Source organism: Podarcis erhardii, assembly GCF_964252035.2.
Source record: "Podarcis erhardii genome assembly, chromosome: 3".
NCBI classification, from domain to species: domain Eukaryota; kingdom Metazoa; phylum Chordata; class Lepidosauria; order Squamata; family Lacertidae; genus Podarcis; species Podarcis erhardii.
Window position 1 is genome coordinate 37,251,992 of NC_138507.1, and position 14,394 is coordinate 37,266,385.

Below are 14,394 nucleotides of genomic sequence, written 5' to 3' on the forward strand. Positions count from 1 at the left end.
TGCTGGCTGTCTCCTTGCTAAAGTTGTTCCCCCCCCCCAGAGGGAGCAGGTTAAACACAGAACAATATTTAAAAATGGGATCCCCCCCTTCCAAATTCCCACAGGTTGAAGTGATACATTCCATTCACTCTTTCTTGCCCTCATTACTACTTGTCTGCTGCATATGTAGACTAGGCCTAGGTGAGCTTTCCTTGCACAGGCAGGCAAGGAAGTAGGTCGTACGTGACATCCTCCTCTCTAAAGGTAATGGATATTTTCTTCTCCAGGCAAGGGTTTTCTGAGAGGAGTCGCTCTTTCACATATGTGTGTGTGGGCTAAGCACCTAAAATTGCTTTGGAGTGAGGTTGAGAGGAAGCACAGGTAAAGGTCCATTATATGTGCTTGGTGGTCCCTTCTCAGGCGTGTATGTATGAAAGAAAGGCTCAAGTATTCTCCAGTGTGCTTTAGAAATCTCAGGTAATGGATCTGTTACATGAAGGAAATGTGCAAGCGGTCTCAAGTGGTCCAGCTTTTAAGGTTGGCTAATACCTCCTAGTTTATGATACTCAATGTTTATTTGCCCTTAACTGCCAGGAAACTCTGGGTAGGTGCTCAAGTATGTGAACAAGCCCACCTGCCCGCCGTGGCTCGGCCTGTTCTGAAGCAAGTTCCAAGCTTGGGCAGAGAGAGAAGCTGGGCTATAGAGCATTTTTTTTCCAATCCAATTTTGGAAGACGGAAGGGCAATGGGAATGGGCAGTGCATAGACACTGGCTTGAGCGTTGCACTGCACGGGAAAGGAAGGTGAGAAATCAGCAGGAATCTCTATGCCTAATACTTCCCAGCTAAGAATGAATGCAGCCAGCAAGAAAATAGCCATTGAAATCTGTTTCTAGTGGTAGGATTCAGCTCTGGAATTAAGTGGTGAAAGTAAACAGGAATGCAAGTTCATTCCATAATTCATCTACTTTTAACAGCTGTGTGACACGGAACCAGAAATTCAACCGGTGAGGTTCTTCCATCGCTCTGGCATGAAGATGCTGTAATGCAAGCTTTACCTACTGATTTTTTCTTAACACAGTTATTGAAAACAAAGGAACCTAGCTTGAAAAAGGTTGACAGCCATGCTAAACAATATCTCACGTGTGAGCAATCACGCAGGTACCTCCCACGCAGATTAGGCGGCAGGAATTGTAGGATGCATTTTGAAACTATTGGTTAGGTGTGGCCTCTAGTACACTTTCTTTTAGAAATTAAGCTTCAGAATGGCAGTGGACTAATGCCCTGTGAGTTCTGCATGCACACTTCTTCCTGAAGGTGGGCAGATGATAATTTAAGCAAGCCTGGCCAAAGCAGCTTGCAAGAAATAGCAATTGAAATGCATTAGAAAAAGGAGCGGCACTGCCTTGGGTCAATAAAAACAATCAGTATCTGCAAGTGGGTTTTCCAGACAAGTGATATGACTGCTTTTGTTGTCCTTATCAAGTACAATAACTTGTGTGAATAAAGATGGAGCCACACAGATGTCCTTCCCAGTTTCTTCTGCTCAGTTATGCAAGGAATGCTTGCAGGCCCCTCGTAATGGATAGTCACATGAAAGTCAGGGTTGCCATTGGGTTTAGCACACCCAGTCAATATCAGCAAGCCCTTGGAGAACAAAACAAATCCCAAGATCACCAGGAATGAGCCAGGAGTTTGGAACCAGGAGTTTCAAATAAGAAGGTCTCTGCCTGCGCATGTGGAGGGTCTTCATCCCGGCTCAACCATAGATACACCAGCATGTCCAAATGAGGGTAAGTCGCTCAAAGGGGTATAGCAGGGATGGGATAGGGGGAAACTTACCCCTATTGAAAACTCCTTTCAGTTCACTCATGTGACTAGCAACCTAGCAGACATTACACTGGCAAAAAGAACGGTCTAAGTCAAACTCTATTTTAAAAGCTTGTTTTACCGCTGCTAAGCTTGGGCTGCCTCAGCTGGCAATATCTTTGCTTCCCAATAGAGTTTTAAATAAGGGTAGTTTAGGTAAAGGGATCCCTGACCGTTAGGTCCAGTCGTGGACGACTCTAGGGTTGCAGCACTCATCTTGCTTTACTGACCGAGGGAGCCGACGTACAGCTTCCAGGTCATGTGGCCAGCATGAATAAGCCACTTCTGGTGAACCAGAGCAGCGCACAGAAACACAGTTTACCTTCCCGTTGGAGCAGTACCTATTTATCTACTTGTACTGTGTGCTTTTGAACTGCTAGGTTGACAGGAGCAGGGACCGAGCAACGGGAGCTCACCCCGTTGGGGGATTCAAACCGCCGACCTTCTGATTGGCAAATCCTAGGCTCTGTGGTTTAGACCACAGCGTCACCCGCATCCCTCTTAAGGGTAGTTTACCCCGGTATGAATTACCCTGGCTTCCTGTAGCTTGGATTGCTATGCCTATGTTTTATCCAATAGTCCTACTTGTACTCATTGAAATTAATTGGGATGTCTAACTTAGGGCCACTGATATTAATGGACCTACTATGAGTAAGACTAGCATTGGCTATAACCCTCAATAATGCCTTAAATTCAAGCTTGCAGGAATCATAGTGGGGGCAAGGATAGGTTGAAATGAAACATACAAACAGAAACACCGAGGGCCTACAATGTAAGATACTGTGGGAAAGGTGGGACGATTCCAATTTTTAATGTACATGACACTTATTTTTAAAATATATACACACACAAATACATCATTTATTTAAAATGTTTATACCTGGCTTGTGCAACAAAAACATCTCTATCTATAGATATGATGCAAACTAGTACAGAAAGCTAAGGATGTGTACCCATTACTGTTTGTTTGCTCCAGTGTGTGCGCACCAATGGCATTTGACATCAAGTACACATGACATTAGCCACAACCCATGTCTATCATGTAGTTCTTTGAAAAGTACTGCTGCTGAATGGATGCATTTTTCCTCAAACGAGCTTCCACATGTTTTGAAAATAGAAACGCATGTTCTCTCTGCAGTTAAGCTGAGGTGAGACAACTCAGAGGGCTGTGCATGCACAGATGACAGCTTCATGAATATGGCTTTGGGGGTTTGGGGGGAAACTGAACAGGTAATGTGCATCAGGTAAAGACATCCCTGCTCTCTCTAGTGGATAGTAACGTGCAAATGTGATTTGCAAATGTGACTTGCAGTACACCTAACTGTATTTTAAGCCATTAATGTGTACGTAGCCTAAGATCTGCAGATTGCCAGAAAGATTTTCAGAACTTGAGATTCATTGCCTCTTAGGGTCATACTACACATTATGCCTGGAGAATATAATTTATTTCCCTACACTTTTTTGGTTTTGGTTTTGTTTGTTTTTACTGAAATGCAGCAACAAGGCTGCACAGATGAAGGGATTTTTATAAATTGTTTGTTCCTGTAACTGTTTGTTTCCCCTTCTGGGCAATATACAAAGTGAGCTTTTGATCAGGAAAATAGGGCTGGAATGAAAGGTTAAAGACCCAGACAACCTTGTTTCCCTTCCCTGCTGTTCTGTCCAAATTGGCAGGCCCCACCTTTCAGGTAAAAAAAGTTGGGAGATTAAAGAGTGCTCACTTTCTATAATGTGTCATTTTGGTCCTTAGAATTCCAATAAAGCCACCTTTTAAAAATGATATTTTTATTTATTTATTTTCTCAAAGAAGCAATATGTCAACCAAACTGAAAAAAAAACATAAATCCAAAACCCAACTTCTGAGTCAGCTATAGAGGCTTCCCACAGGATCTTCTGATGACATTCCATCAAATCATACAAATACAGACAGATTTATTTCCTGCATGTAACCAGAAAAGAAAAACCAAGAAATGGAATAAGGCTTAAGCTGTTTGCAGAATCTTAAACTGGTTTTTGTATTTTATGCATCTATGATTCCCATGTAATATTTTTGGCTAAAACCTACATTCAGTTGAAAAATGCACTTAAATAGTGTGCAAGAGTCTGAAAGTTGTGTTGAGTGTCATGCGTGAAAAATGCTTTCCAACTCCTTGAGAAAGGCAATAGAATTTAGGCATATGCTCCTAGAATCCATTTATCCAAATGAGATTCAAGCACGATTTTGCTATCTCTTAACTACCTTCTTTTTTGTTTTTTAGTGAGTCTGACTTCCAAAATAAAGAATCAACCACAGCCTCTTGTTGCTGTTGGCCTTATAAAGGCAACATTAACGTGAACACAACATATAGATGGTACCAATGGATCTGAAGTAGGAGCAGCCTATATTACCCCACTGAGGGCCAAATGGGAAGATACTGCTGCATGCCACCCAATCTCTGAGCAGTGCAAGATTCCACAAGGCCATATCTATTGGCCTTCAGCTTTCATCATTGCCCACTGCAAACTGGAAGCCCCCTCTGGCATTGTCTTGTGCTAACCAGCCAGAGCGCAGCGCTGGGCTAATAGTCTTAGACTTGCTGATGGCTTCTCTCTGTGTCAATGACTCCGCCATCAATAACCTATGGATGGTTCCTCTTGGTAGCTTCTCTGCCAGGCAGTTTACGGGACAAGGATAGCTGAGTGCAGCAATTTAAAGTCTAACCCTCTTTAACCCTCTTAAGCAGTGATAAATTCTAACATTTACTAGATCGAGGAATTTAGGGGGATCTGTGCCCTCCCCACGTACTCCTAACAAGACATTAACTCAGTGGCTTTCAACCAGTGTGCCGTGGTTGAAGGATGGTCAGGGGTGCCATGGGCAACACTGGCCTCTGTCCCTCTTTCCTTCCCTCTCTGCTCTGATGTCCTATTGTTTATTGTAGCAGCCCTGGCTATAAGCTCCACAGGCGAATGGTGCCTCTGGGAGGCACCTCTCTTTGGGGTGGGGGGACAGCTCAGAGATCAAGGACGGCAGCGGCAGCTGTCCGGAGGACTCCTAAGGAAAGGGGAGAGGAGTTTGAGGGAACACTCCACAAGGGAAGGTGTTTGAAAAAGGGCGAGATGCTGCCAGCTCTGTAGGCAAGAGGTGACATAACTGGGCTCCTGAGCTCCACAGGGCGTGTCGCAGAAAGAACGTAGTTGGTTATGGGAGCCGTAGACTCAAAAAGGGTGAAAACAGATTGCCAGTGTAGGGGCCCTGATCTAGATTGGGATTCTAGCACAAGGGCAATGGGGTTTTGACCCTCCTACCCCACTGTGATCCTGACCTAGATTGGGGGACCCTTGTCAGCAATTCCCATAGGTTGAAGTTGAAAGTTGAACTCCGTCCCCCCCCCCCCATGCAAATTGTTGGTGTACCACCATAACCCTGGATCGGAATAGGTATCATAGTGGGGAGGCAAAGGGTTAGGTCTGTGTATATTCTCCCTCCATTCTATTGTCTTTATCTGGACGGGGTCTTCCATGCTGCACATTCATGTGGAAAAAAATACTACACTTACTGCATAGTTTGACCCGGACTCTTTTTCATATACAGTAAATAAATAATCATCCTTATTTGGATTTTTTATTTTTTATTTTTTGCATTTTACTATATTCTGTTAAAGTCTGAATTCTCTTTTCATTATAAGTGATTTAGAAGAAATGATTGATTGTGTATAGATGACAAAAATATTTTGTTGTATACATTCAATTCTTCTTTTATGCAGTCCAAAATGGAACTGTCCTTTCCCCCTCATTTACATATTTTCTGAGACATGAAAGCTGCTAAAAAAGAAAAAGGAAAAAGGAAAAGAAATCTAGATATAGGAATGATACATCAGAATGAGATTGTGACTGCTCCACTCATCCTGCTCATAGTGAGTGCATGTAGTTTCACTTTAAGTATCATAGGCTAAAAATAATCAAAAATAAAAATGCTAATCAGCTATTACTAACACATGATAATTTGGTGGTCTTTTGACCAATATATTCGACCTTAGCATAGCTGAAAACCTATTACTCAACAATCTAAAAAAGTAGCTGAGAAGTACTCTTCATTGTCTTCTTATAAGTCTAAAATTAGCCTGCAAACACCCTGTGTGTGTGTGTGTGTGTGTGCGCGCGCGCGTGCGCGCGCTTTTTTCACACTAATAAATGATACACATTGTACTTGACTGATGACTGTTCTCTCTCTTCACAACTGCTTGTGATTTTTGCAGAAGTGAGAGGAAGTATAGTTCAGGGATGGAAAATTGAAAACGAAGTTCACCTTAGTTGTGTTACCATCAATCACAGGCTATTTCAGTAAGCAAAGTTACAGAGAGCCTGCATAAATAACATGCAGTCAATACATATCAAATTTTAAAACATTTCTAGCAGTCATTGGTCAGCACAACATAAAATTATTTTCTGCTCCCAAATGGCAAAAATAAAATGCCTGTGAAACAGAAATTATTCAAAGGCCACAATAGAAAGAGGTACAACCTATGGCTCTAAGGCTGGCCCCAGACATCTGGCTGCCTGAGGCAGAGAAGCAAAAGTCACTCCTTCCCAACCTTGGTACCCAAGACCGGTCAAGTTATTTTTGCAACTGTGGCAGAAAGTACTACAGCTACCCCATCTCTGCCTCTGCAGATAGCAAGTTGTTAGTTGCTTAATTTTTTATTATTCTATCTTTTTATGACCCCAAAATCAGCTGCTTGAGGTGACTGCTTCATCCTGCCTAATGAGAGGACCAGAACTGGGTCCTCAGAGCAGCAGTTATACTCAACATGGGCTTCTCAACAACTAGAAATTGTCTATATTTCCCTGGCAGAATAATGAACTAAGGATTTATTATACTGTCATGGATGTGTGTTAAAAAATTGCTATTGGTCATCAGGGATGCTCATGGAAAGTACACAAACAGCTGGTTTCCATTTTTAGCTGGTAGCAGGGAATTATCCAACCAATTATGTTACAACACATCTCAGTTCGGAAGTAAGACCCACTGAATTTAGTCAATGAGATTTACCCCCAGGTGAATACATATGTATAGTACTACATTAATGGCTCAACAGTCTATACACCTCTTTTCCCCTTATAACTCATGTGTATGTTGCTACATTTGTTTTTGTGTATGTACGTGTGTACCAGTATAAAAAGGGAATATTTAGATGATTCATAATTATGTAGGTTTTATATTAACTGGCAGCAATGTAGTTAAAGGGTTTGATAAGTATAGAGAGGAAGGTTGCTTCGTTGATGTGATTTTAGTTTAGACTTCACAAAAAAATATGATTAATTTTAAATATAGGGGGAAGTTTCTCAAGTACTTGTCCCTTAACCCATGAAACAAAGGTGTAAGGGTGAAATCATGTGCAAATTCCTGAGACCCACAGAGGAAGACAGAGCAGCGTTTCATCACCCCTCCATCCTGTCTAGATATAGCTCCAGCTGAGAACTTCTGCTATGTACATGAAACTAAATTATCCTATTCTTTTACGCAACTAATTATATTTCTTGTGGGCTGCCTTGGGAGGGTTTTGCCTCGAAAGGCAGCATATATTTACTAATAATAAAATAAACAAACTGAACCTGAGTCCATTGATTTCAATGAACTCAGGCATGCCTAACAATTTTCAGTGGAAGAAGTAGAGGGGCTTTAAATGAAATTTGTAAGTCCCAACTTCCCCCACATTTTAGCCAAATCATACTCCACATAACCTTAAAACAGTACCTGTCACAGCAGGTAAGCAAGGTCAAGTCTTCTTTGGCCCCTTGTAATTTGAGCACTGGTGTCTAAATCTGGATATGTCTAGGCTGGACATCCACAAGGCAACCTGCTTGACCACAGTGGAATCATAAGAGTGTTTTTAATCATGAATGTTTTCATTTCAGATTTCTGGTCATTTGTTCACATGTGTTCAAGAGGAGATGAAGGCAATTGGATCTTGCATAATTTGGCTTGGGTTGGCCATCCTTCTTCCAGTCTCTCATTCTATAGCAGTCACTGATAAAACAGGTATTTCTTTATTCCTCTTCCTTTCTAATTAGGCACAGAAACTTTGTCAGGGTGATATTGTTGCTTTTGAGAGAATAGTCCAGTCGTTTGGAAAGTATAGAGGCACAGAAGGCTTTTTGAGATGTTCAACAGGGCAGGTACAGCTATGTAGAAAGTTGTACTCTCTGCATAATACAACCACCACATGGAAAGTGCATGTACAACGAAATGCATGGAGGGTTAATGGAGCTTTGGAAGCTAATCTGGAAAGTATTTAATTAAACTTCTCTATTAAAAGATGTTTCCACCCCAAGGTATCTAACAGCAATATTTCCATTTCCTGTCTACTCACAGGAGTCTACATTTGGAATGAGCTTGCAATCGTTTACAGTTATGTTGTGCTGCTACTGATACTTCCTCATTTTCTTAAGTTACATATTGAAAAAGAACCCAGCCCTGGGCTTTGAAACAGAGCACAGTCATGAGTGCAGTTTGGTTTGCTTGGTTCTATATGTCCCGCACCATGATCCTGACGATACTTAGATGGGAATGTCATATTGCTTTTAATGAAATTTTCTTCCATGCAATTGTGCATGAGATTGGCAATTTAAATCAGTGAATGTAAGGACATGAATGGGCCTGTTCTTCAAAGAAGCAAATGTGCTTAGGAACCTCACTAGCCTTTCTCTGGATCAGTGCTTGTCTGATAATTTGTATGTGCTATGACCAAAAAAAAAAAAAAAAAAGGTTCATAGGAAAAGTTATATAAGGTGAAGAAGAAACACTTTTCACCAGTACTTTGTAACTTTTGCTGTGTTGCTATTTTTTCCTTCCATCTGTTTGACTTTTTCCTTGCAAAAAACACATATAAACCTGCTGCCCTTCCACTTATACATCTCTCTGCCGCTGCTCACCTTGGCCCTCACAAAACTTTTGGACCATCTGCCTCTTAAAATCATCAAGATAGTTGTCATCTTCTGAGGATTAAATCAGTTTTTGTAATTGCAGAAACAGCTGGTTTAGTTGTATTTCATCAAACGTTGACCTGGCAGTTTCTGAGGACTGGCCATAGACTGCATTTGTATTTTGATAGTTCACTGGTGCTCAGTCTGCAACACCAGGTGGGATGATTCAGAATGACCCCAGAGAGGGCACATCCACACTTGCCCCATGATTTCAAGTTACAGGTCCGATGGGGCTTTTTTTTTTTTTTTTTTTTGGTTCTGCTGCTTTCTCCAGGAAAACCCGCTGTTTACTGCTAAATGAGAACAAGCATCAGTCGGCTTTTCTGCAGATTGACGCATGACTTTAAATCACGGGATGAACAAAAGTGTAGCTGGGTCCTAAGACATCTACATCAAATGTTGTAGGAGAGAATCTTACTGATTTACATGTGGACAAAATAACAACACTTTTTGAATAGAAAAATGAAATGGGATTGATTTTCAGACTGCAACATTGTTCATATAACCCATACAAAAAAGGTGGAAGGGATGAGCTATCCCATCTAAATGCTAAAATTTAATATAAAATATATTTACGAATTATTTTTCTTAGCCCAGCAGGAGTCCAATGTTAAGCGGAACCTCCAAGCATCTTGAAATACCAGTAATAAGTGCTAACTGATTACAAATGTGCTGAAGGGTAGCAAGAACTGTGGATAAGCAAACCTTGCATTACAGTCTCTTTCCTAAACTCTTAAGGCAGCAAAACCTCCTCAAGACTCGCTGATCTCAGCTCCTGAGAGAAATGAAAAGCAGACTACCCAGTGAACCTACCATATCCTTCCCTTGCCCTTTTCAGGTGTGAAGTTACAAAGTTCTGGATGCAATATATCCTTAATTGGATGGTTGAATGCACAGACTATTTGTTTTTCAGGGTCTCAGGTGATCAGCACTATCAGAAATGAAGAATGACAAAATTCACCAGAGAAAGTTAGCAGTCCACCACTGATGCTGAATAGTGACCCTTCACTATAAACAAAAATATCTAAAAACAATATTGACACCCCGCACCTTCCCCATTTCTGCTGTCCACCGTAACATAGGCCTTAAAGTATCTACAAGTTTTTGAGCCAAAATGCAGAGGATGGAGGTTTGAGAGGCAAAATGTTTCTGGTTCAGCATAAAATAATGAAAAGAGTCAAAGTTATTTATGCCAAGAGAAACTGCTGAAGTAGGCATATCAAAGGAGAGCTAAATCTCTAAGCACCTCATTCTACTAAAGTTCTCTTTTTGCACCACTATTCAGTGAAAAGTGAACTCTGTACACCTTTGGATTTCCTTTTGAGTCTGTTTCCATAGGATCCCCTTATGTCTCTGTCCCATCCCTGATGCCTCCTCATTCCTTAGAATCTTAGATGATCCTATATTGCTGAGTTTGTTTCTCCTTGGGTCCATGGCTGTTTTGGATTGAGACTCTTACACATCGCACACAATGGTCTAATTGCATTGAAATGATTCTCAGAACACTTGGAGCTTCACAGAAAGCTCCCAATTAACCTTGATTTTTAAAGTGGCATATACTGAAATATGAAGGCAATTACTCACACTAAAGAAAAGAGAGAGATTACACGTGTGGGCTGTTATGAAGGAAGAAGTAAGGTTTGCTTTCTGCTTAGTATCCTGAATGAGCCTGGGGAATGACTTCATTTAATTAGCTAATATTGTATTAATTAAGGAAATGGCAAGGCTGGGGATGGGGTTGGGGGAGAAGAAGAGATGTTGCAGAGTGGCAGATTATGCTGGTTATGCTTGCAGCAGCCTGCCTGGGCATATGCCGATAGCTTTTTGGTTCATAGCAATGTTCCCCTTCAGTTTTCGCTGGTGCAGAACTGCTGGTATAAGAGCCATTTACTGGAGGGAAGTGATTACTTCTAAAAATAAAATCTAACAAATCTAAAAGAGAGGATTGTGTTACGATACTGAAGCTCACGGAGCTGTCAACAGCCATGTGTTAGACTAAAATTGAGTTATTTCTTGTAATTGTTTTATCCGTTGACTTTTCAGGGATTAAGGTTGTTTAGGAACATTTATGTTTTCACTGGAGTCATAGGATTTCTCTGTTGGCAGGGCCATAAAGAGTTTTAAGTGTTACTTTATACATTTTAATTGTACACAAGTCAGTTTAAAAAAAAAAAAAATCCTTAGTGATTATTGCTGTGTGTTCCAAATTCCTATTATGGGCATCATTCTACTACGATCCTAATCTCCCTACAGATGGGCTCTATCTACACTTCCGAGGGGTTTTTCTTTTGGCCTGCAGCATCAATCCACAGAAAACCCGATTGATGTATGTTCTGATTCAGTGATAAAACAGTGGATTTTCCTGGGGAAAGTGGCAGGACAAATGAAAGACTTCTCAGACCTTTGCCTAGAAATCATAGGGCAAACGGAAATGTGGGCAAGCCCTTAGTCTTGACGGACTAAGGCTGCAATCTTGTGCACATTTATGTCCAAATACATCCCATTGAACTAAGTGAGTTGTATTACCGAGTAAGCATAAATAAGATCAGGTTGCACTTCCCATTGAAATCAATGGAAGATAGTAGGTGCAACTTACTTAAATCCGTTGATTTCAGTGGTATGTGCTGATGTCCTTTGCATCCTTACCTGGAAGTAAATACCATTGAACACAGTGGGGCTTACTTTGGAGCAAACATCCATGGGCATGTGCTGTTAGTTATGATGACTACGCTTAGCTGGTTCGTTGCTGTGAATGGTAGGGACTAATTCAGGGTCACATCCACACCATACCTTTGAAGCACCCTTATACCACTTCCTTGGAGCTGTAGTTTGTTAAGCATGCTGGGAATGGTAATGAAGGGTTTCCTAATAACTCTCAGCACTCTTAACAAACTACAGCTCTCATAATTCTTTAGGGGAGGCCATGATTGTGTTGCAGTTCTAACTATAGAGATTCTGAAGGTCTCAGTAACTTCTCTATGGAATCCTAGATTTCTGAAAAAGAGCATATTAGCAATATATTAGCTTCCGGTCAGAATTTCAGACATGTGAATTTTTATTCAAACACCACTTGAGTTTGCAAAAATGTTCTCCAGTCTTGCAGTTTTTAATTAGTTTGTTGGAACCCAGTAGCAGTCCTACCGTTCTCTTGTTGCCATTGTTGTTTAGGGTGATTTTTTAAAAGAGGAAAAGCAGAAAGACAGATTAAGAGAGAAAATGTTTGAGAAAGAGAAAAGAAATCAGTTGCAAATAGGGCAAAGTTCCTTTAGTTCTGCGGAAGAAGGAATGCCGGCAAATGCTGTTTATCATCCCTGCATGACAAGCTGGACAGGACAACATTCTCTCTTCTGCAAAACTCTGAAATGTACAGTACAAGAACCTGTCCTTTCAATCTAGTCTCCCCAATGGTAAAATGAACGTCGTCCTCACATGCTTTGTTTCCTCTAAAACCTGACAAGTGTAACACTTAGAGTGAAAATTCTTCTCTCTTTTATTTAAAAATATTGTGTAATTATTGTATGGCATTCAGTTGCATGTGAAATCTCACAACTCCCACAACCGTACTGAGGTAATTTCCTTCTAATATTCCGATTCATTTTTATTCCTAAAGCAGCACAATGAATAATTCCTCTAGTTACTTCAGTGGGACTATTCATGTACGTTTGGGCATTTACATTCAGAATTACTCAGTAGTGTACTCAGACACTGACTGTACACAAGTTGAACTCCTCACATTGTGTGTCATGTAAAAGTTAATGTTCCCAGGACTTTCAGTTCTTACAGCTCACACTCTATTTATGGCCTAGCGGCAGATGACTCAGGACAGCCTTGCATAGATGTAAAGTGCAGCCTATGATATGGCAGTTCTAAATATTTTGCTTGGAAGGCTAAACTTAATTGAATGCCAGCATTTAATATGTGCTTTCTCCCGCCCACGCTGGTTGGCACAATGGTGCAATGCAATGGTCTGTGGCAGCAGGTAAAGGCACACAGTGTGACTGTTCTTGTGTTAAAGTTAGGATGCATAGCAGAGACAATGCAGCCATATTGCTCTTTCCAACGGAGGTCTTAAGATAGCTGTTCTCCCCCCTCCTCTCCTGGTCTTAAAAGGCAAGAAGAATGAGCCCTCCAGCTGCAAATGGGGCATATCTTCTCTCTCTTTTGGCACTTACTGATTCCAGGATATAGATTGTGCATTCAGCTATTTTCTCTATGGAGAAGAGACACACAGTTTAGTGATCCCTGCATTATATATTTGTGTGGTGAGTGTAGAACTGGAGCAAATGAAGTGAGGGAGGGAGGGATACATGAATGACAGTCTTCTCTAGGACCCAGTATTTTTTTCCTCATGGCCTCTTGACTGTTGTAGCTCAAAGTTATGTATATTTAAAACACAACTAAAAAAGGAACACTTACTAGCTTTTAAGAACTCCTTGCATTCTACCATGTTATTTTAAAAAATGTTGGCTGCAGTCATGTATGGAATGCAGAGTAAAAAAATAAGTTGAAAAAGGCAGTGAAGATTCAATAACAAAAAATACCCAAAAAAACCCCCATTCTTCCTCTGAAAATTGCTCAGTGAAGTGTGTATAATTTAATGTTAACGTGCCAGGGTCTTGCAATAGACCAAAGCTCTATTGCTTAAGTGTTGTGGATCATACAGTGTGTGGTCCACACTTTTGTTGCTTTGTGGTTCTATTCTAAGCCCAGTTCATCAGAGACTTTCAAATAAAGGTCAGGTTCTGCAACTGAATTGAAAGGCCATATTCTGTAGCCTCAAGCTTATTGTAACTCCTCCATTTCATTGTTGTTGTTGTTGTTTAATATTCATTGAGGTATAATAATTATTAGGGCTATAATAACAACCATGTGGCTAGAGGCACAACCACGTGGATGACTGCCTCCCTCACATGGTTACTGGTGGGATGCACTAAGCAGCTATGTTGTAGCCCTGGCCTCCTGATCTGGTCCTCTCCATGGTACTGGGAGAATAGCTTTGATGAGGTTAGATGAAGGGCTTTAGGAGGGAGAGAAATAGTGGAGACAGAACAGAACCTGGCGTGCTCAAAAGTCGGAGTGAGGCTATCACGCCTTCTAGGGAGTAGAATAGGAGACAAGCAAGATGCGGGGAGAGGCTTAGACAAAAGAGTATTTCACAGTAGATGGGCTGATACTTGGGAACAGCAAGTGACAGTAGCATCATCTTTCTTTCATTTAGAGTTCATTTTTTTAAACGATGAGCTCAAGGATGAAAGCATATTTATATGAACACAGTGTCAGGCTTTAGAGAACATTTACAGAGTGTATGGAGGGAATCTTAATAAGTGGAAGCAGAGAGGTTCTTGCACAATGAAGAGAGCAGAGGATGGCCATGGAAACATGGGAGCATGTTGAAAAGATTGAGTTCAACTTAAACAATGTCGTGATTTCTTCTCATTATGTACCTTCTCTGTGGAATTTTGACACACTCGCACGCAAAACAAGCTACGTATCTCATAATATCTAGGATACACTCTGACATGGCCTTACTTTTGTTTCTAAATGTGGGCTACTCCATAGATAAAAAAGAAGAGGATGCTAA

General features: G+C 40.9%; 1 protein-coding gene across 5 annotated transcripts in view; it reads left to right on the plus strand.

Moving 5' to 3' along the window:
- The window catches only part of COL19A1 (collagen type XIX alpha 1 chain), a 183,852-nt gene that overhangs the window by 2,808 nt on the left and 166,650 nt on the right, over positions 1-14,394 (plus strand). For 3 of the 5 annotated variants that reach the window (XM_081856878.1, XM_081856874.1, XM_081856876.1), the window contains exon 2: positions 7,746-7,869. In XM_081856878.1, coding sequence (XP_081713004.1) covers positions 7,782-7,869 — 88 coding nt within the window. In that variant the 5' untranslated portion in view covers positions 7,746-7,781. Of the gene's footprint in view, positions 1-112; positions 244-6,802; positions 6,886-7,745; positions 7,870-14,394 lie in introns of those variants that run through there. The other 2 variants (XM_081856875.1, XM_081856877.1) reach the window with 2 other exon arrangements.